Source organism: Apodemus sylvaticus, chromosome 1 (assembly GCF_947179515.1).
Source record: "Apodemus sylvaticus chromosome 1, mApoSyl1.1, whole genome shotgun sequence".
Taxonomy (NCBI): Eukaryota; Metazoa; Chordata; class Mammalia; order Rodentia; family Muridae; genus Apodemus; species Apodemus sylvaticus.
In genome coordinates, this window is record NC_067472.1 from 96,055,997 (window position 1) to 96,078,711 (window position 22,715).

Here is a 22,715-nt window from a genome sequence, read left to right on the forward strand (position 1 = left end):
GGGGTCGGCCTGACTTGTCTCGCGGTTACTGGGCGTGCGGGAGCGCGCGAGGTTTGTGGGCGGTTCTGGGCGGGCCCTCACCTGACATCTCTGGAAGGCTCGGCTAAGAGTCAAGTTGTCGAGGTCGTCTCAGGTGAGGGGGTCTTGCCGGAAGTGGGTGTGCCGCGCGCTTCGGTGTTGAAAGAAAGCCGCGGGAGGACCTTTAGTCGTTCAAGGGGGCGCGGCACCGCTGGGAGCTCTTCGCGGCCCCCGCAGCAGCCATGGCGAAAGGCAGAGTCTCCGATCGATCGCAGACCGAGATGTTGCATTCGACCCCAGCCGGGGACCTGGCAGTTAAGACGCAGCGTTCCGCCGCCGCGCCTGGCAGCAAAGATCTTCTGAAAGGTGAGTGGACCTGCGACTAGGATCCCATGGTGCAGGTCGCAGGGAAAGAGGGACCTCTCTGCTCCTAGGGATCTCAGCAAGAGAGTCGTGTACTTAGCACGACTCCAGTTTTCTCAATAGACTTTAGTTAAAGGATACGGTGGCCTCGACTAGTTGTGTCACCAAATAGACAGACAGGTTCGTTATTATCCAGGCCAGATTTGAGCTTTCATTGCATTGTTTTACAGATGAACATACTGAGGGCTATGCAGCTCCATGACTTGTTTAGAGTCACACTAAGGTTGTGATTAAGAGCAAGGACTTGCCCTTCCAGGTGCCACTTGAAAGCGTCAGATTCCAGCCGGGTGGTAGTTGCGCATCTCTTTAATCCCGTTCTTCGGAGGCAGAGGCAAGTTCGGGGCTAACTTGGTCTACTTACGAATTCCTGTGCAGCCATGGCTACACAGAGAAACCCTGTCTCGAAAAAACTATTTTTTCCCCCAGATCTTATGTTTCCATTTAAACTGGTTTGTAACTTGAATTTGTTTGGTTGATTTGTTTTCAAGCCAAGTTTCTCCGTGTAGCCCTGGCTGTACTGGAGGAACTTGCTCTGTAGATTAGGCTGGCCTCTAAGGCAAAGATTGTCACCTTTAGCCTCCCAAGTACTGGGAGCCAAGGTGCCAAGGTGTGCGCTACGGTCTCTGTTCCCCACCCCCAGGGTTTCTCTGTATAGCCTTGGCTGTCCTGGGAACTCACTCTGTAGACCAGGCTGGCCTCGAACTCAGAAATCTGCCTGCCTCTGCCTCCAAAGTGCTGGGATCAAAGGCTGTGCCACCACAGCTCAGCTGCTGTTTTTTGTTGTTGTTTTTGTTCTAAAGACCTTGTCTGGTTCTGTAGGTCAAGCTGATTTGGAACTCAGATCCACCAGCCTTAATTTTCTGAGTACTGGGATTAAAGGAGTGGGCCACCAGCAGAGATGGATTTGTAACTTTGAAAAAGTATCTGAATTTTAAAATGAGAATAGTTGTTATCTGCCTGATTCAGGCTGTAAGCAAAACAGTTCACCTAAGTGTGGCTTCTATGAAATGGTGGCACAGGCCTTTAATCCCATTGTTCTGGAGGCAGAGGCAGGTGGCTCTCTGACTTCTAGGTCAGCCTGGTCTACAAAAGAGTTTGAGGACAGCCAGGTACTTTACAAGAAGAAACTCTGTCTCAAAAACAAACAAACCAAAACCCAAAACAACAAAAACACCCAACATAATAGCTAAGGAATAAGGAGATTCATTCATAAAGTTTTTTAGCCTAGTATACTAACCTGAAGTTTCTTGGTTCTTTAGATATAGTTTTAAGGGGAAATGTATGTAAATACTTTGACTTTGTAATGGCATAACATTATTCATTGCTTTTCAGCAACTGTAGTGATTGTATCCTTTGGGTTTTTTTGTTTTTTGTTTTTTGTTTTTTTTTTTTGGTTTTTTGGAGACAGGGTTTCTCTATGTATCCCTGGTTGTCCTGGAACTCACTTTGTAGACCAGGCTGGCCTCCAACTCAGAAATCTACCTGCCTCTGCCTTCCAAGTGCTGGGATTAAAGGTGTGTGCCACTACCGCCACTGCCCAGCTGTAATCTCATCCTGTTATTTGCTTTTGAAGCTTAAACATCTGAAGTCTTAGAACAAAAAGCCATTATTAAGTTGTTTGCAGCTCACTTATACTGCTGCCTTCTATTGGTGCTAATGGCCAAAAGGGCAGTCCTTTAAGAATGCGTGGAGGGGAGGCTGGACAGATGGTTAGTGGGAGATGCTTAGCTGCAAAGCCTCACTGGTTAAGCACACTGGCTGCTCTTGGAGAAGACCTGGTTCAGTTCCCAACATGCACATGTCAGCTCATCACAATCTGTAACTCCAGTTTTAAGGAACCTAGGACCATCTTCTGGGTGACCAGCACTCACCTGCAGCTCCACACAAATAATAAAATCTTTTTAAAAAAATACACAGTGGAAATGTGTTTTCAGCTAATATTAATGGCTGTTGTACTCTAGTTTGCCTCTTATGTGGTATTTGTATTTGGGTATAAACTGTGTAGCTAATTAAGTGTTATATTGCTTGAGATAGTTTTAGGTTATGTGGGTTTGTTTGTTTTTTTTTGTTTTTTAGGTTGTGTGGGTTTGGTTTTTGTTGTTGTTCCCTTAGACTAACAACAACAACAACAATGCTCCAAGACTTCCAGAGTGCCTTTATGGTGGTTTCTTTTATCAAATGTCTTGAAAACTACACACACATAAGCCAAAGGATAGAACTGTGCAGGTGTAGGAGTCAAGAGTCTTAGTTAATGGGGAGCAATGTAGAATTAAAGTCTTTTTTTTTGTTGTTGTTGTTGTTTTGTTTTTTGGGGTCCCCCCCCCCAGACAGGGTTTCTCTGTGTAGCCCTGGCTGTCCTGGAACTCACTCTGTAGACCAGGCTGGCTTCCAACTCAGAAATCTGCCTGCCTCTGCCTCCCAAGTGCTGGGATTACAGGTGTACACCACCACACCCGGCTAGCTTGATTCTTTCTCAAGCAGTCCCTTTGACCTGGGAGACACTTAGAAAGGCGAGATAAGTGTAATAATATTTATTCCTTAATATTAATGAGTATGGTGATAATATTCAGAAAGATTTAGAAGCTAGTACATTTCAAGAGCAGGCATGACAGCTACAAGAGCTAAATGCACATGTGTCTAATATAGTTGTGAAACAATAGTATGCAGAGTACAAATTCACATGGAAATTATAAAAAGACATAACTAAGTAGTGGATTGCATGCTAGCATTTGGATTTAATAGACTCAATCATAATCATGAGCACTGTTCACTATACATTTTTTCTTTCAGAAAAGCCTTGTGCAGAAGCTGGATCAGCAAGAACATCACTCCTTATACTGCTGTCCATTTTTTCATGTGCAGCTTTTGTTATGTTTTTGGTATATAAAAATTTTCCTCAGCTTAGTGAGTAAGTATACCACAAAAGAAACTGAAAATGTCTAGACATTTTAGAGATGATATGAGTTTAAAGCTAAATTTCATGTAGCAACTGAACTGTTAGGGTGCTTGTGTACTAGCGCTTGTCCATATAACAAGTACATAAGCACTGTTAGTTCAGATTTCCTGGCTGACTTCCTTCTTGCTTTCCTATCCATTGATACTTAAGCAGATTGTCTTATCTCCTTTTTGGTTTATATTCCAAGTTTTACCAAGAATGACCTTGGATTTGTAGTTCTTCTGTCTACCTTCCTAGTCTGAGATTACAGGCCCAGAGTTCTAGTCTGAGATTACAGGTCCAGAGTTCCTGCATGTTAAGTGAGCTGACTATAGCACATACACCTCAGTCTCCTCTCAGTCCTCCTTCCTTCATGTTTTGTAGAATAGGATTGGAGGGACTGGAGAGATGGCTCAGGGGTTAAGAGCACTGATTGCTCTTTTAAAGGTCCTGAGTTCAAATCCCAGCACCTACATGGTGATAAATCAGTGACAATGTCTTTTTTCTTTTTTTTTTTTTTTTTTTTTTTTTTGATTTGGATTTTTCCCAGACAGGGTTTCTCTGTATAGTCCTGGCTGTCCTGAAACTCACTCTGTAGACCAGGCTGACCTCGAACTCAGAAATCCGCCTGCCTCTACCTCCCAGAGTGCTGGGATTACAGGCGTGTACCCCCCCCTTTCCCCCCTGGCATTTTTTTTTTTTTAAATTGGTTTTTCGAGACAGGGTTTCTCTGTGTATTCCTGGCTGTCCTGGAATTTACCCTGTCCTCAAACTCAGAAATCCGCCTGCCTCTGCCTCCCAGGTGCTGGAATCAAAGGCGTGTGCCACCACTGCCCGGTGTACTCAGGATGTACTTGGGACCTTCAGAAGAGCAGTCAGTGCTCTTAATTGCTGAGCCATCTCACTAGCCCTGTTAAATATGTTTTTAATATGTTAATATTCATGATTAATTTCTTAATGCTTAATTTAAAATTTAAGCCAATATTAAGAGAGATTATTTAATTTTTGATTTGTATTATTTTGAATTTTAATTTGTGTTTGATTAACTGTTGAGACTAAAAAAATGTGAATTTGTCCTTATTACAGACCAATTACATTGCATCATTTTGACTTTGATTTTTATCATGGAACTCTTGTTTTTAAGTTTTTTTTACATGATTATTTTTCTTTAGGGAAGAGAGAGTGAATATGAAGGTTCCGAGAGATATGGATGACGCCAAGGCTCTAGGAAAAGTTCTCTCCAAATATAAAGATACCTTTTATGTACAAGTATTGGTTGCTTATTTTGCTACATATATTTTGTATCCTTTTATCTGAAAAATGTTTTCTAGTTTGTTCAAGAAAAGTTTCCAAAGGTCTACTGTTTGGTTAGAAGTGATGACTGTTTTCCTTTCAAAATGTTGGTACAAGGGGCAGTGAGATGGCTTTAGGTAAGGCCTGCTGGCAAGCCAAGTCTGATGTCCTGGATTTGATGCCTAGGATCCCATGGTAGAGGGAAAGACCCTGCTCTTAACCATTGTCCTCTGACCTCCACATGTCACTCATGCTCCTTCACATACACACCCAAGTAAATTAATTTAATTTAATATTTACAATAAATAAAATGGGGTTTGTTTTGTTTTCGAGACAAGGTCTCACTGTAGCTTTTGCCAGTCTGGAACTCTAGTTAACTCATTTAGTGCCAGCCAGCACTCTAGAGGCAGAGTTGAGTGGTTCTCTGTGAGCTCACACATACAGTCACATAAAACCCAGGCTGCTCTTAAGCTTGCTATGTGGCCAGTAATGTGTGTTATAGGTGCTAGGAACTGAACCCAGGTCCTCTGGAAGACCAGCCAGTACTCTCAGCCACTGAGCTATCTCTCCAGCCCCTTTATTTTATTCTTTCTTTCTTTATTTATTTATTTTGGTTTTTCGAGACAGGGTTTCTCTGTATAGCCCTGGCTGTCCTGGAACTCACTCTGTAGACCAGGCTGGCCACAAACTCAGAAATCCACCTACCTCTGCCTCCCGAGTGCTAGGATTAAAGGCGTGTGCCACCACACCCGGCCTTTATTTTAGTCTTTTTTTGGCAATAATTTTTAAAGTTTTGTATCTTGTTTGTTTTCAAAACAGAGTTTCTCTGTGTAGCCCTGTCTGTCCTGCAGCTCACTCTCTAGATCAGGCTAGCTTCGAACTCAGAAATCTACCTGCCTCAATCTCACAAGTGCTGGAATTACAGGCATGTGCCACCACTGCCCAACCAAAGTTTTGTATCTTAATTCTAGTGTTCATTCCTTTGTCCAGTTTTTTAAAACCAGTTTAGTAAGTTTATGCTAAGTTCATGTCTTGTGTTTTGAGTATAAAGAAAGCATTACTGCAAGGCGATGGTGGCGCACACCTGTAATCCCAGCACTCTGGGAGGCAGAGGCAGGTGGATTTCTGAGTTTGAGGCCAGCTTGGTCTACAGAGTGAGTTCCAGGACAGCCAGGGTTACACAGAAACCCTGTTTGGAAAACCAAAAAAAAAAAAAAAAAAAAAAAGGAAGCATTACTAAGCTGGCACAATGAGAGAATGATGTGGGGGGCGGACACAGCATAGTTAATCGGCCAGTCTTCATTAGCACTTATTAGTGTGCTTTTAATCTTAGTACTAGGGAGGCTGAGGCAGGTGATCTGAGTTTGAGTCTAACCTGGTCTACAAAGAAAGTTCTGTTCCAGCCAGGAGACTACAAAATGAGACTCTGTCTCAAAGGAACCCCAAAACAAAGAGACATTACTGAATACTTTTTTTTTTTTTTTTTTTTTTGGCTGAGCCACCCAGTTTGTCTCTGCCTGGTGCCTGTTGGGGGTGTTTGTTCCAAATTTCCTGGCAGCATAATCTTACCAATGTTCTACTTATTTGCTTACTGAATTTTGTATCATTTGTTAATGGGTATCTAGCTTGGAGCTAGAGGCATTCTGGCTGGCAACTTACTTACTTTTTAGACATTTGATTATGATTTTACATTATCCTGTACTGTAAGTTGGGTATTGCTAATCCTCAAGACAAAATAGGTGGAATCCCACAATACACAATTTGTTTTAGTGCAACTATGATACGACAAGTAGAAAAAGCCACCTGACCTCATGGGACAAGGTTCAGTCCAACACAAAGGAATAATATTACATTAAATTACTCTGGGTTTATTAATACAATTTCTGTATCGTAATTTTCTTCGAATGTCTATTTTGTAAAACTTGCACTTCATTATGTTTTAATCCTTAACTTAGAAGTTAACAGTTTACAGACGTTTGCTATCCCAGGTTCCATATTCCTCAGTATACTCTCCGGGTTCCTTTATCCCTTCCCACTTGCCTTATTCCTTGTTTGTTTGGTAAGTATGTGACATGAATTTAGAGATATGAAAATAAGTAGAGCATTGGGGATGATGGTGGCAGCCTAGCTCCACCGGGCAGTCTCATGTTGTGTTTCAAGACACTAATGCTAATGTATTTCTCTTAAGTCTAGTAAGGAGCTCTGAAGAGTTTGATTTCATAGAATGAGGGTACTATAGACTTACTTACAGTTTATAGCCTTTCTTTTCTGTTGTATTTTGTAGGTCAGATGGACTTAGGAGTGTGGGAGGACACAGTGAGTCCTTGGGTTGGGAATAGTGTCTTTATGGATAACAATAGTGGGGTGTGGGAATGGCTCCTTGTGAGCTAAAGGCTGGCAGTAATTACTGGATATGGTCAAAAGTATAATCATAAGTGCTAATTTATTTTAACTGATCTTGTTTGAGTTAGTTTGAGAAAAGACTAGATCAAAAGGGTTTTAGTCTCTAAATAAGAAATACCATATGGACTCCCTTGCCTGCCTAAAAAGAGATAAGTAAACTCACCTACAGGAATGAGATGGGAAAATACAAAGTGCATGTGACTTCTTGTTTTCCAGTGCTCTGGACTTGGTGCCTCATTCTGCTACATGCTCTCCTACTTAGTTGGAAGACCCGTTGTATACAAATACCTGACAGAGAAGGCAGTGAAATGGTCACAGCAGGTAGCTATAAATTTTAGATTGTTTTTTTGTGGTTCTTTGGTTTTGTCCTCATTTTAAAAATGTTATAAGAATTTTTTTTATTTGCTATTTGAGAATTTTATATAGTATATTTTGATTATATTCACACATACCTTATTTTAGTATTTTGTTACAGGTCTCACTTTGTAGCTCTGGCTGGCCTAAAACTCAGTTTGTAGACCAGGCTAGCCTGGCTCTGCCTCTAGAGTGAAGGAATTAAAGGTTTGAGCTACCACCCAACAAGAAGTTTATTTTAAAACATATTATGGTTAGTGTTTTTTGTTTGTTTGTTTTGGTTTTTTGAGACAGGGTTTCTCTGTATAGCCCTTGCTGTCCTGGAACTCACTCTGTAGACCAGACTGGCCTCAAACTCAGAAATCCGCCTGCCTCTGCCTCCCAGAGTGCTGGGATTACAGGCGTGCGCCACCACCGCCCGACTGATAGTTAGTTTTAATTGCTGACTTCACACAAAGTAGAATAACCTGGAAGAGAGACTCAGCGAGAGATGGTCTAGATTGAGTTGATCTGTGGGCTTTTCTCAGTTGGGTTATTTGAGATGGGAAGACCCACCCTGAAAGTGATCAGTACCATTTCAGGGACTGTTACTGAACTGAATGAAAAGATGAACAATCTAAGCACTAAGCGTGCATTAATTTATTACTGTCTTCTCTTGACAGTGTATATAATTCAACCAGAATCTGATTTTCCTCTCCCCTGTTGATTTTTTTTTTAAGATTTATTTTATTTATATGAGTACACTGTAGCTGATTTCAGACACACCAGAAGAGGGCATTAGATCCCATTACAGATGGTTGTGAGACATTATGTGGTTGCTGGGAATTGAACTTAGGACCTCTGGAAGAGCAGTCAGTGCTCTTAACCACTGAACCCATGTCTCCAGCCCTCCCCTATTCCTTAGCATTTACTTCATTCCAGTCACTCTTCCTTCTCCCTTTCTCTCTCTCCAGCTCACTAAGTCTAATTAGTGTTGCGTTTGTGCTAATGGATATAGCCACCCACTGCAGCATAGGCAACTTACCATTTCAGAAAAATGACCTCACTCTAATAATAGCCACTACCAATAGCTTCCTAGCTAGGGGTGGAGCCTCATAAGCCCCTCTCCATCCATGCTGGAAGGTTTACTTGATTAGTCTTGGACAAGTAGCCATAACTGCTGGCATTCATGACTAAAGTGGCCATTTTATGTCCAGATATTATTTCACAGAATTCCTTCCATCCTCTAGCTCTTAAATTCTTTCCACTTCCTTGTTCTGTGATCTTCCCTAAGACCCATTTACATCTGAGGACTTAACTGTCAGCACTTTGGCCAGTTATGACTGTGTAGTGCTGCCCACTATAAAAACAAACAAACAAAACCTTTTGGTTTGGCTTTTTGAGAATAGCACTAATCTACAGGTATAAACACAGATTAGAAGGCTTTGATGACAGCACATTAGTGCCTATAATCTCTCTAACCATGTGTTCTTGACCAGATTTACAGTGGCAAAGTTTGTGTTTTTGTGATGGCCTTTTTAATGGCATTTCATATGTGTATACTATGTAGTTTGATCATGTCCACCCACTATTTCCTCCCTTTAATTCCACTAGACTCACTTCCCAATACATTCTCTCTCAAGTTAGAGGTTACATGTCCTTTTTCTTAGTTTTTTTGGGAGTAGGGGTGTGGATTGAGACAGGGTTCCTCCATGTAACGTTGGAACTCCTCTGTAGATCAAGCTGGTCTCAAACTCACAAAGATCCTCTTGTCTCTGCTTCCTGAATGCTGGGATTTAAGGTGTCAATCATTACCTCTTGACCTGTCTTTTTTCTTCATATATCCCACTGAGTACAGTTGGTGCTTTCCATATATTAGGTCATTTGATGTATGAAATTTACTCATAAAATTTATCTTTTTACAAAAATAGTATCATTGGGATGCAAATGTGATGTTCATGCTTATTGTTATTATATTCCTTTTTTCCCCTCTTGTCTTTCTTGGTGTTGTACTAAGGATCCAGGCCCTCGCTTGTAAAGAACATAATGCTCTGCCGCTGAACTGCATCCCCAGCCCCTCTGACTTTGATGGTTTGGTTGTTTGTTTTGAGACAGGGTCTCTTATGTAACCCTGGGTGACAGGAACTCACAGAGATCTGCCTGCTTTTGCCTCCCAAGTACTGGATTAATAGAGCGTGTCCCCTTGCTGGCAATTTACTTTACTTTTAAAATTTATTTATTTTTTATTTACTTGTGTGTGTTGTGTGTGTATTGATGTCTTTGGAGAACAGTCTATAGAGTCAGTCCCCTGGAGCTGGAGATACAGGTAGTTGTGAGCCTCCTATGGATGCTAAGATGTGAGAGCAGGGCCCCTGGAAGAACATCAGGTGCTCCTGAAAACCAAACTGATGCTCTAGCCCCTCTGATTTCACTTTTTTTTAAAAAAATGATTATCCCAATTTTTTTTTTAAGATTTATTTATTTTATGTATATGAGTGCTCTGTCTCTGTCTTCAGACACCAGAAGAGGGCATAGGATCCCATTATAGATAGTTGTGAGTCACCTTGTGGTTGTTGGGAATGGAACTTAGGAACTCTAGAAGAGCAGTCAGTGCTCTTAACTGCTGAGCCACCTCTCCAGCCCCTTATTTTACTTTTTTGAGACTGGGTGTCACGTAGCCTGTGTTGACCTTGATTTTAAGCTCGTCCTGTCTCCAACTCCATTTTCTTAATTTTTATTTTTTGGTAAACTCAGTTGACAGAAGAGTCAATGTCAATATGAAGACATCCCAAAATTAGTCACTTCATGTCTTGTGTGTATGCAGCAATGTCTGACTGAAGAACTTTGAGCATTCTGCTGCTAGGTGCTTCATTAGGAAAAACTGTTAGACAAGCCTAGCACTGATTCATACACTGTACACAGAACAGTGCTTTGACTTTGATTAGACTCTTTATTATTGTATAAAATTCTGGAGAAAGACATAAAACATGATTGTGCTACAAGGTTTCAGTTTGCAGTTCTTTGGTTTTTGGTTTTTTTTTTTTTTTTTTTGAGTCAGGGTTTCTCTGTGTAGTCCTGGCTGTCTTGGAACTCACTCTGTAGACCAGGCTGGCCTAGAACTCAGAAATCTGCCTGCCTCTGCCTCCCAAGTGCTGGGATTACAGGTGTGTGCCACCACGCCCGGCTTCAGTTTGCAGTTCTTAGCTCTGTTCATTTTCAGGATATTAGTAGGACAAAATATTAGGGCAGTGGGCGTTTGTGGCAGTGTCTGTCATCTCATGACAAAGAGGAACCTAACAGGATCCTGGGTGGGACAAAATATAACTCCAATGACACCCTTCAGTGGCCTACTTCTAGCTGAGCCCACCTCCCAGTCTCCATCACCTTTACTAGCTCCAGCAAGTAGAGACCTAGGCTTCAACATATGCTAGAGTTGATGGGAGGTATTTTACTTTTAAACCATAATGGGGAGAATTCTGTTTTTATAAAAAGATCAGAAGAAATAAGTACATCCCAAAGGAAATGTAGAGATCATTCTGCCTCAGCTCCTTGTTTTGGAGAATGTTTTATATTTTATTTGAATTTGTGATCATTTATGTGACATCTGTAATCTCTGGCTAGACTTTTTTGTTTGTTTGTTTTGTTTTGGGTTTTTTGTTTCTTTTTGGGTTTTTTTGTTGTTTTTTCGAGACAGGGTTTCTCTATGTAGTCCTGGCTGTCCTGGAACTCATTCTGTAGACCAGGCTGGCCTCAACTCAGAAATCCACCTGCCTCTGCCTCCCAAGTGCTGGGATTACAGGCATGCGCCACCACCGCCTTAGACTTTCAATCTAATGTCCTTTCTACTATAAGTGTAGTATTAGATTTACATATGTTTTTCTTGGGAATAGCTGTTTTGTATAAGTGATTTTGCTAGTTATGCAGATATAGAAGTAATCAATATTTAACCTGGCCATCTCTCCAGCCCCTAATCCTTCACCTTATCTGGTAAGCAAAAGCTGTACCATTGAGCTACATCCCCAGAAAACACATTGTTTTTCTGTTGGGCAAATTGTGATATGTCTGTGGGGAGAATTTAAGGTATTTTATATTAAACAACTTTGAAGATTTTTCTTAACTAATACTGGGTTTTTTCTTACAACAGGTAGAGCGTCACAGAGAACATCTTATTAACTACATTATATTTTTGAGAATCACACCATTTCTGCCTAATTGGTTTATTAATATTACATCTCCAGTGATAAATGTACCATTGAAAGTGTTTTTTATTGGCACTTTTCTAGGTAAGACCTCTGACTCATGTGTGACAACTCATTGTATGCATGTCCAAGTGTCCAGCTGGCCTAGATCAAAATCACCAGTACCATATATAACTCTTGGGCACAAAGCCTGGCCTAGATACATAGCTTGTTCAGTGTGTTGGAATGATGTTAGATTAAGCAGAACCCCTTCACCTTTTTTTGTTTGTTTGTTGATACTAGGGTTCAAGTGGTTGTCGGTGGTGTGTCAAGCAGGCTGTTCCACCAACCACATCCTTAGCCCAAGGAGAATATTTTCCACCCCAACTCTGATCCAGCAGGCCTTTCTTTCTTTATCAGTGGGAGCCAGTTAGACCAGAGATGGCAGGATCTCAAGGCCATGAGCTTCCTTGGCTGAAAGTTCTTCCACGCACCTAGCCAGCTTGCTCCCTGGTGAGCATCCCAGGCCCTGCTCCAGGTGTCCTATGGGCTTAGAGGATGTGATGACTAGTAACTTTTACATGATACTTTCTCTGCTGCACACATTGTGCCCCCATGCAGAACTTTTTTTTTTTTTTTTTTTTTTTGGTTTTTTGGATTTGGTTTTTTTCGAGACATGGTTTCTCTTTATAGCCCTGGCTGTCCTGGAACTCACTCTGTAGACCAGGCTGGCCTTGAACTCAGATATTCGCCTGCCTTTGTCTCCCAGAGGGATTACAGGCGTGCGCCACCACTCCTGGCTTCATGCAGAACTTTTAACTCCACTCTTTCTCTGTGTGTTCAGAAGCAAACATTTAGTTTTTGTTTGCATTCTAATCAAATATTAAGTCAAATTTATTATGGATATAGTCTAGGGAAAGCAAGATCAACACACATCAAGAAGTTGATACTGTATTTTGAAATTAATAAGTGGACATAACATCATTTAAGGGGGTTGAGTGCTTGCCCACTTAACATATGCAAAGCACTGGGCTTGATACCCACAACTGTTTTGTGAATTTTGCCTTTCTTTGGGAAGACTTGTTTTTCTTGTCATTTTCTATTACTTGGATTCAGCTTGCAGGTTTTTTTTTTATGTATTGAATATTTACTAAAGTTTAATGTTTAATGTTTGTGAGGGTTTTTTGTGACTTGTTTTTGTCTGTTAAACATTTTTTAACTATGTCTTTTGCATGTGAATATAGGTAGTTGTAGAGGCCCGGAGGCTAGAGTTCTAGGCATTTGTGAACCACCTCCGCATACATGTCCTGTCCTCTACAAGAACAGCAAGTATCCTTATTCACAGAGCGATCTTGCAGCCCCTGGCATTTACTTTGTATTATAAACCACTATGTCTACCCAGACTCTGAGTATCTTCCCACCCTTTTTTGTCTATGTTGGAGGTAAAGCTGAAACCCAGGACCATTTGCATGCTAGGTTAGCAATGTATCACTGAGTTACATCTTTTAACCTAGTTTTCTGTGGTGGGCTGGGTCAAGGAAGGGAGTCTGCAGGACATGGGCTTGAACCTAGGACTTTACGAATGCTTGGCATATATTCTACTATGACCCCTGGCTTTGTTGTTTGTTTTGACTTTTTACTCTGAGACAAACTGCTTAGGTATAGCATGGTTTCCTGCCTTAACTGCCCTGTATTAGTGGGAATTGCAAGACTCACTTACTTTTTTTTAAGTTTTTTTTTTTTAAGATTTATTTATTATATGTAAGTACACTGTAGCTGTCAGAAAAGGGTATTAATCTCATTATGGATGGTTGTAAGCCATGTGCTTGCTAGGATCTGAACCTTCAGAAGAGCAGTTGGCGCTCTTAACCGCTGAGCCATCTCTCCAGCCCTTTTTTTTTAGTTTAGTTTTGTTTTTGTTTTTCAAGTCAGGGTTTTTCTGTATAGCCCTGGCTGTCTTGGATCTCCAGCCCCTTAAAAGTATTTTTTAAATGATTTTTTTTTTTAAATTTTATGTACATTGGTGGTTTTTTTTTTTTTTTTTTTTTTTTTTTTTTTTTTTTTTGCATGTGTGTTGGATCCCCTGGGACTAGAGTTAGACAGTTGTGAGCTGCCATGTGGGTGTCGGGAATTGAACCAAAGTCCTCTGGAAGACCAGGTGGTGCTCTTGACCACAGAGCCATTTTGCAGCCCCAGGACTAACTTGCTATGTAGACCAGGCTGGCTTCAAACTCAGATCCTCCTGCCTCTTCCTCCCTAGTTCTGAGATTAGGTGTGTGCCACCACATCCATCCTGGTTTCTCTTTCTATTTCTGTGTGGGTTCCAGGGATCAAACTTAGGTCCCTAGACTTCCAAAACAAGTGCTGACTCACTGAGCTATCTGGCTTGCCTAGTTCTTTTGAATATTGAATTTAATATGAAAAGTTATGCTTTTTAAATTGAGACAACAGGGAGAGATTGATCTTGGTGCATGTAGTAACAATGAATTCATTTTACCTAGCACACAGTTATAGGTAGAACTGGATGAGCCATGAAAGGACATGAGGAAAAGTAACACCTAAAATTAAGTCTACTTCCATGGTAACCTTGAGTCTGTGTGTCCGATAACTTTATCATTTCAAAATGTAATCCATGTGAATGCTGGTGTGTCCTGGGATTGATAGGTGCCTCCTGTGTGCTAAATACCTGCTTTAAATTCTTAGTCCTTTCTTCAAAATGCAAATAGCTGAGTTCCTGAAAGACTTTTTATGTGCACAGAAATTCAGTTTTTTAAATATGATTTGGAGGTTTGGGAGTTGGCTGAGTGGTCAAGAATGCTTGGGTTCCGTTTCCACGTGAAGGCTCACGCCTGTCTGTAGCTCTGGTTCTAGAGATCTGATGACCTCTTCTGGCACTGCATGCACATGGTGCACTTGCATACTTGTGCACAAAACAGGCAAACATTGAAAAAATGGTGGATTTTCCTGTCTTTGACTGGCTGCTGATGCTCTTCATTCACTCACTGTTTTTTTTTTGTTGTTGTTTTTTGTTTTTTATTTTAGGTGTTGCACCTCCCTCTTTTGTAGCAATCAAGGCAGGAACAACTCTATATCAGCTTACAACTGCAGGAGAAGCTGTTTCCTGGAACTCGGTATTTATTCTGATGATTTTGGCTCTTCTTTCTATCCTGCCAGCCATCTTCCAAAAAAAACTAAAGCAGAAGTTTGAGTGAAAAACCATGGCTTTCCGTTTACCACCGCCATCACTCCTGCCACCACCGCCATCTCAGGATTAGCAGGTGGATTCATTTTATGTTTGGAAATCACCTTTAGTAACTGAAAGGAGGACTTAAAATATCCCATGAGATAGATAATGCACTTATGTGGCAAGGGAGAACAGAAACTGGTGTGCTATGAGAAGTGCTGTCATCTGCATCTGACCTGTGAGATACTGTACACATTGCTGTTCCAGGATTGGCTCTGAGACATCATTCATAGTGGCTTGGTTTGGGATTCTTACTCTAAATGATTCATTTGAAGTGTTTTTCTCTTTTATGTCTGACTGAAGACTGAAATAGTGAACTCAGGTACAGTGGAACATCCTTATAACCCCAGCTGCTCAGGAGACTGAGGCCAGAGTATTGCTAGTTTGTGAATGTCACAAGACACCCTGTATTAAAGGAAAATAAGGAACAATGAAATTAATAAAAATAAAAATTCAGAGCACAAACCAAATACTTGAAGCAAAAATGAGTTTTTCATTTTCTTTCTCTTTTCAGACAGCACTTTCCATAGGCCAGTGAATGTAGCAAGGATGGGTTATTTAAGTTTTCCTTAGAAATTTGTATCATGGATTAGTCTGATAATTTGAATTCTGGCCAGTCTGTTTTCATCCTTTTTTCTAGGTTTTACAGTATTTCCACCATATATATAGAAAAGGAGAATTATAGCTGTATCATACTGGTGTTGATAATGTATATGAAGATAATGATATTTTGTTACAGTGTCTTTATTATCTCAAAAGGGGTTCTAAAAGTAAATACTCGAAGCATATACTTTTTAGACATTATTTTATACTGAAACAACTGACATTAGTGATTAAATCTAGTTTATTTGTTCCAATAATTGTAAAATTTGCCTCATAGTTTTGTCTGCTCATTAAAGAATGTATTATAATTACATTTTATGCATGATACATCTGCGATTGCTTTGTTGCCTATCCTCTGATCACCGCCTTTGGGGTAGCACTTGATGAGTACACTTCCCTCTGCCAAGCCTCTACTCTCTTACCTTGACTTGGAGATGAGTGTCTCCACCGTGTCTTGGAAGAGACTCCTGTTGACTGCACTTGTTCCTTGCCAGGACAGAACCATCTAAAGCACTAAGATCCCAGTTGGTATGTCGAACAATTGCTTTAGTGGAGTGGGAAGTCCTTGAGTTTTTATTCTTCAAAGTCTGATCATCTCAAAGCTTTTTTCTCCTGCAAAATGTGAACTAATCCTTTTCTGTCACAGTATTAACATGTGGAAATAGTACAAATACAAGGAAGATAATACTGATTAATATTGTAGTCTGTCTTGTGTCCTTTTGTGTGAAATTGTTATGTCTAGCAAAGTTTTCTTCCTTATTGACCAGAGACTGAGTGATAATGCTTTTATTATTTTTACAAAGGAGTTAAACACAGGTGTTTGGACAAAATTTACTTATATTACTCTGTGTGTGTGTGTGTGTGTGTGTGTGTGTATAAAATCATTGAAGCTCGGCATATAACACACTTTCAATCTCATGACTTGGGAAGTAGAGGTTCAGGGTTAACTTTGGCTACATAGTGAGTTTGATGCAACAACCCAGGCTATATAAGAACCTGTCTCAAAAAAATACATGTATCTATTAATTCACACAAATTGTTATAAGGCCTTTGAAGCTGAGGTCTTGGGGAAACGCTACTGTTTATTTGGGTTTGTTATGGTGCTTACTCTGTGAGAGTATTCTCTCCATCCTAGTACATGAACTCTTTTCCTTTGCTGTATTTTTTCCTATATTCAACAGGAGCTACCACTTTAGTTAGACATATTTTCTTCTCCCAGTAGAGAGTAACCATTGTTTTAACATCTTACCCTTGACTGTCGAGAACAAACTTGGACCAAGCAAAGTGTGCCACTAGCCACTTGTTAGTACTTAATGTCCAGTGTGGTTGGAAGGCTGAAGCAGAGGATTTTTTTAAAATTTTTTTTCTTTTTTTGTTTTTTTCGAGACAGGGTCTCTCTGTGTAGCCCTGGCCTCGAACTCAGAAATCTGCTTGCCTCTGCTTCCCAAGTGCTGGGATTACAGGCTTGTGCCACCACCCGCCTGGGTGAAGCAGAGAAGGATAAGGAACTTTTAGACAGTGTCCTGAGGTCTTGTCTCAGGAAAATAAACTCAGCAGTAGATTGTACCCTACAGTCACCTGTATGTCACCTGTGTTCATTGAGCACAGATTAGACATAATGCCAAATATCCAGACTTTAAGCACACTCCCTATCTTTGGTGCCAGAGATCCATCCCAGGGCATTGCATCCTAGGACTGAGACTTGACCATAGCCACAAGACATTTCCTAGTAATCCCAACAGAACATCCTATTGTAGTGGAGAGGCAAGCAGTCTAACTAGGCAGTCCACACACTGACAAAGACAGTTCCCTTCCTGTTTCTGACTGTTTATCTCCTGGAGCTTTGTTACTTTGAATCTAGTATATCTGTGATCTTAATAAATGTAAACTAGTTGGCTGGTGACAGAGGTGTGTGCCTTTAGTCCCAGCTTCCAGGAGTTCAAGGGCAACTCTGTGAGTTCTTGTCCACAGATCAAGTTCCAGATCAGCCAGAGCTACACAGAGAAACCATCTCAAAAAACCTAAATAAATAAATAAATAAATACATAAATTAAATAATGTAAGCTAAAATGTAGATTACACTGGAAAAACTTCAGTGTAATGCATGCTTCAGATTTATTTCAACAAAGTGAATTTTTAAAAAACATCTTTATTAAAAGGATTGTTTTGATTTATTATTGTTGTTGCTGTTGTTATTATTATTAATATTGTTTTGGGTTGTTTCATTCTTCCAGACAGGGTTTCCCTGTAGCCCTGGCCATCCTGGACTTGATTTGTAGACCAGGCTGGAATGTAACTCACAGTGTCTGCCTGCCAGGTGCTGGGATCAAAGACATGTGTCTAACTTGGGTTTTTATTTTTTTAGCTTGGGAATTGAACCTAGTTTCTCGTGTACTGTAGACAAGCATTCTACCACTGAACTGTATTGGAAGTCCCCTCAAAAATTCTCACATACATTGTGTTATTAAGAATAAAGAGCACAAGGACTGGGGTGTAGCTTAGTTGCTACATACTTATTACATCTGAAGCCCTAGGTTCAACAACGCCATCTCTCTGCAGCATTTCATAAATCTGGCCCAGTGGTGCACACCTGTGACTCAGGCCATATAATTCAGCAAAAGGATCAGAAGCAAGTTCTAGGTTAATAGGCTAGCATTAGTTTACAAAACAAAACTAGGGCCTGGAGAGATGGCTCAGTGGTTAAGAGCACTGACTGTTCTTCTGAAGGTTCCAAGTTGAAATCCTAGCAACCACATGGTGGCTCACAACCATTCATAATAAGATTGGATGCCCACAGTGTACTCACATATAATAAATAAATAAATAAACCTTGAAAAAAATTAAATATATGATTTTTTTAATTACCATTTTTATAAAGCTTTGAGAATGAGGAGCAGGGGACTAGACTGCTTTGAGTCTTGGTATCAGTGCTGGTGATGCACCTTATATTTACAAGATATTGCCTGTGGGTGAAACTGGGTGCAAAGGATTTCTTTATTTCTTAGAACTATATGTAAGTCTATTAGAAGTATTTCAAAATTAGATTAATATCAGTATGTGGGGTGCTGGAGAGATAGCTCAGTGGTTAAGACCACCACTGCTCTTCCAGAGGACCCAGGCTTATTTCCCAGCACCCACATGGCAGCTGACACTTGTCTGTAACTTCAGTTCCAGGGCTTCTGACACCCTCACACAGATATACATGTAATGAACATAAATAAAAATAAATTACATATTTTAAAAACTGGAAATAACTTTCCCACCAGTGATGTTTGAATGAGTGATCCAGTTTCCCTGTTTAGCAACTATGTTCATAATAGAACAAAATGGAAGCAACCCAGATGTCCTTCAGTGAATGAGTTTTTGAAAGCAAAGTTTTAAAAAAGGAATTCAGTGTGGTGGCACAGGTAGAATCCCAGCCTTCAAGAGGTAGAGGTGATGCACTACCAGTGATCTGGCTTCTCACCATGTCTGCTCACAAGATTTTCAGAATCAAGCGATTCCTGGCCAAGAAACAAAAGCAAAATCATCCTGTTCCTCGATAGATCCGGATGAATGAAAACTGGTAAGAAAATCAGGTACAACTCTAAGAGAAGACTCTGGAGGAGAACGAAGCTGGGTCTGTAAGGATTCACACAATGCCAAGACTGAGGGTTTATACTGAAGTGTGGTCATCAATTAGTCCTACCAGATGGAGTTCAACATTTTTAACCTGGAGACTCCCTTGTGTCTTAATTGCCTGTTTGTCCAGTAGTAGAACTTTTCAAAAAAAAAAAAAAAAAGAGGTAGAGGTGAAAGTAATAGAAGTTTAAGGCTAGCCTGAGCTACATAATAAAACCCTGTCTCCCAAACCAACAAAAAAACTAGTATCTCATATCTCCTGATTAGAGCTACAGCTCATTGGTAAAGCTTGCTCACCATGTCTGAGACTTCTAGGTTAACCTCTGGGAAAAATACAGTCAAAGAGTAGAAATAGAAACCAGGTATGGGGAATATTTACCTGTAATACTACATGCAGCTGGAGAAACCAACACATTCAAGGCCTGCCTAGGCTAATAGACCCTGTCTCAAAAAACAAAAGGGGCTGGAGAGGTGGCTTTTCTGTCTCTCAGATATCCATGATCTCTTTAAGAATGGAAACATGACCCATGACACATAAGGTTGGTCTGATTTCCACAAACTGATAATGTTTGAAGAAAGGAAGAGTAGCTGGGACTGGTTCAGTAGTCGTGTACTTGTCCTGTGTATTGTGCCCCTCCAAATTCAGTCCCCAGCCGTTCAGCAAGAGAAGGAAGCATAAAGGCAGCAGGTGGCGGTGGTTTGCAGAGGAGTAGATGGCAAGGGTAGCCAGTTACCTAGTGACACCTAGTGAGAACCTGGGTCTGGAATCCTTCTGTTTGTCTGAAGCCTGTTAGCATTGCAGAGCCCCAAGTTGTCAGTGTTCTACACTCAGAAGTGCTGTGGAAAACATTGAGAGTAGAAAGCCAGAGACTGGAATTGAAACGGTGGTGGGGAGTTCGTTTCCTCAAAGCTCCAGGTTTGCCTCAATGCCTACAAGGATTGTGTTGTGGCTTTTAAATTGACCACGGGTAACAACTCAGTCCATCATCACTGGTAGTATTATAATGGGACAGTCTGTTTTGAAGTTGATTTTGAACAGCTAGCTCTATTCCAGATCTATGAAGCAAAAAAGGACATAAGGAATAATTTTAGGTGTTTTTAGAAGTATATCAAGGTCGGAGAAATTTCTCATGGGTTAAGAGTACTTGTTTCTCTTGCAGGGGACCAAGGTTGGATTCCCAGGGCCACATGGCTCCATAACTATTTGTGACTTCCAGAGGACCTAATACTATTTTCTGACCTTTGTGGGGTACTAGGTACCCATGTAACGCACATGAAGCCAAACATACACAGAAAATAAATCTTAAATCCTTTTTGTTGTTGTTTGTTTGTTTTTCGAGACAGGGTTCTCTGTATAGTCCTGACTGTCCTGGAACTCACTCTGTAGACTAGGCTGTCCTCTGAATTCAGAAATCTGCCTTCCTCAAGTTCAGGGATTAAAGGTGTGCACCACCACTGCCCAGTTTTTTTCTTTTTTCTTTTCTTCTTTTTTTTTTTTTTAAATCTTAAATCCTTATGGCTCACTGGAGAGAGAGCTCGGCAGTTAAGATAAATTGTTGCTCAGCATAAATAGTAGAGTTTGGATTCTAGCACCTATGTCCTCCAAACACTATGACTTAAGCTCTCAGGGACACATAGAATCACAAAAACACAATTTTTGTTTTAGAATTCCTGAAAACTGGTGCAGAAGATTTGTGAATTTCAGACCAGGACTACAAAATAGCATCTTGTTTAAAAAAATGAAAAGAACTCCGTGAGTGAGTTCTAGGACAGCCAGGGTATACAGAGAAACCCTGTCTCAAAAACAATAAACAAACCAAAAATAAACACATTAATTAGTTTTAAAGGGGGGGGCTGGAAAGAGATGGCTCAGTGGTTATGAGCATTTGACTGCTTTTCCAGGGGTCCTGAGTTCAATTCCCAGCAACCGCATGGTGGCTTACAACCATCTCTAATAGGATCCAATGCCTTCTGGTGTGTCTGAAGACAGCTACAGTGAACTCATATACATAAAATAAATCTTTAAAAAATATAAAATAAGTATCTGGGGAAAAAAATTAGTGAACTAGATCCCAGGGAGGTACAAGCTGGATGGACTCATGAACTCGAAATAGGATCCCACACCTTTAATCCCAGCACTCAGGAGACAGAGGCAGATGGATATCTGAATTGAGGCCAGCTTGGTCTACATATCAAGTTTATTCCACCCACAGCTACAAAGTGAGACCTTGTCTATAACCCAGACTAGCCTTGAGTTTACTGTTACTGAGAATAGTGTTGGACTTCTGATCCTTTGTACCTTCCAATATACCAAGTCTCTAACAATTCTGGGTAAGGAAGTAAAGGGATAAGAACTAAAGTGCAGTAGGTGAGGTGCTGGGTTGTGGCTCAGTTGGTAGAGAGCTTGCCTTGACATGCACACAGCCATGCGTTCTCCACACTATGAAAATTGGTCCTGCTTGTAATCCTATCATTTACTAGGTGGAGGCAGGATAATTCAGAGGATGAAAGTCATCCTCGGCTACATAGTACATTTGAGCTCTGCCAGTGGGCTGTGCAGGCATTTCTTGTGAGGTTTTTCAGTTCTCCTAGTGGACAGGTTGACATAGATGTTCATCCTGTCCTTGGCTTGGATCTCTGATCTCCCCCCAAGCCACACTGATCCTGGGATTCTCTGCTCAAATAGTTTTATGAACTTTTAAAGGAATGAAGGCAGAAAAAAAAAAAAAAGAAAAGAAAAAACAAAAAAAACCCCAGACATGGCTCACAGAGCTTCAGTTTGTATGCACTAGTCCCTCATTATATATCACTAAACCAAGTGTGTGGCCCTTCTGAGCACAGTTTCCTGTGCATGAGTGGAAAGGCAATGAAGGTGGTGGCTCTGGGCATAGAAGAAAGGTAGGTATAGATGCTGCCTGCCCACTGGCCATTTCCAGCTCAGTGCTAGCAACCAGATAGATGCCGAGGGTCAGAGGTGAGAGGAGAATGGGGCAGAAGCGCAAAGAAAGCCATGATGGAAGCACAGAACAGATGTTGACTTTTTGGCTCTGCAAATCTATCCTGTGTATGAGCCACATGCTGGCATCTCTCCAGCAGCCCTGCTAGGAGCACATGCTGTGTTTCAGTCACTCTACTGCCGCCTGTTGAAGATGGTTACAGTAACTATGCAAATTAATGGTGCCTACAGTAAGATGTAGCTGATGGAACAGTCTGTACAAAAGTTAGTAGGCAACCTATGCTATGTGCTACCCTCAGGGTGTGAGGAGCCAGAGGCACAAATACTAATTTACAACCTAAGGTGAGTTTGATGCCAGCCTGGGCAACCTGGAATCTTATCTCAAAAGACCAAACAACAACAAATTCTAAACTAGTCCATTGAAAGATGTGTGTATTTTCAGATTAGTGATATTTACTATTTTTAGTGGGTAGTTCTGAGTTGTTTGGCACAAGCCATAATGTAACCACTACTACAGTCAAGGTACACAATTCCATCACCCTGTCTCGAAGTCTCAGAATCGTAATGTGATGCCATATGCCTTTTAACCCCAGCACTCAGAGTCAGGTAGATACCTGAGTTTGAAGCCAGCCTAGTTTATTTAGAGTTTTAGGCCAGGCCAGCCAAAGATACATTTTGAGACACTGTCTCAAAAATGATAAAAAAATC

The 22,715-nt window shown here is 40.8% G+C and overlaps 1 protein-coding gene and 1 pseudogene across 1 annotated transcript; both read left to right on the plus strand.

Annotated features, from left to right (window-relative positions):
• The first annotated feature begins 32 nt into the window (after positions 1-32).
• Tmem41b (transmembrane protein 41B) lies at positions 33-15,297 on the plus strand. The gene is made up of 7 exons (XM_052201345.1): positions 33-384; positions 3,232-3,349; positions 4,549-4,677; positions 6,635-6,728; positions 7,289-7,393; positions 11,550-11,688; positions 14,626-15,297. Exons 1-7 carry the CDS (start codon positions 261-263, stop codon positions 14,793-14,795), a joined length of 879 nt encoding a protein of 292 aa, XP_052057305.1. The 5' UTR covers positions 33-260; the 3' UTR covers positions 14,796-15,297.
• Positions 15,298-18,513: 3,216 nt separating this feature from the next.
• LOC127679397 (60S ribosomal protein L39-like) lies at positions 18,514-20,326 on the plus strand (annotated as a pseudogene).
• Positions 20,327-22,715: the final 2,389 nt, after the last annotated feature.

Coding starts and splice junctions, on each gene's coding strand:
- Tmem41b (XM_052201345.1), top strand. CDS start 261: ATGGCGAAAGGCAGAGTCTCCGATCGATCGCAGACCGAGATGTTGCAT. Junction 6,729..7,288: donor CCTTATTCCTTGTTTGTTTG/GTAAGTATGTGA, acceptor CTTGTTTTCCAG/TGCTCTGGACTTGGTGCCTC. Junction 7,394..11,549: donor CAGTGAAATGGTCACAGCAG/GTAGCTATAAAT, acceptor TTCTTACAACAG/GTAGAGCGTCACAGAGAACA.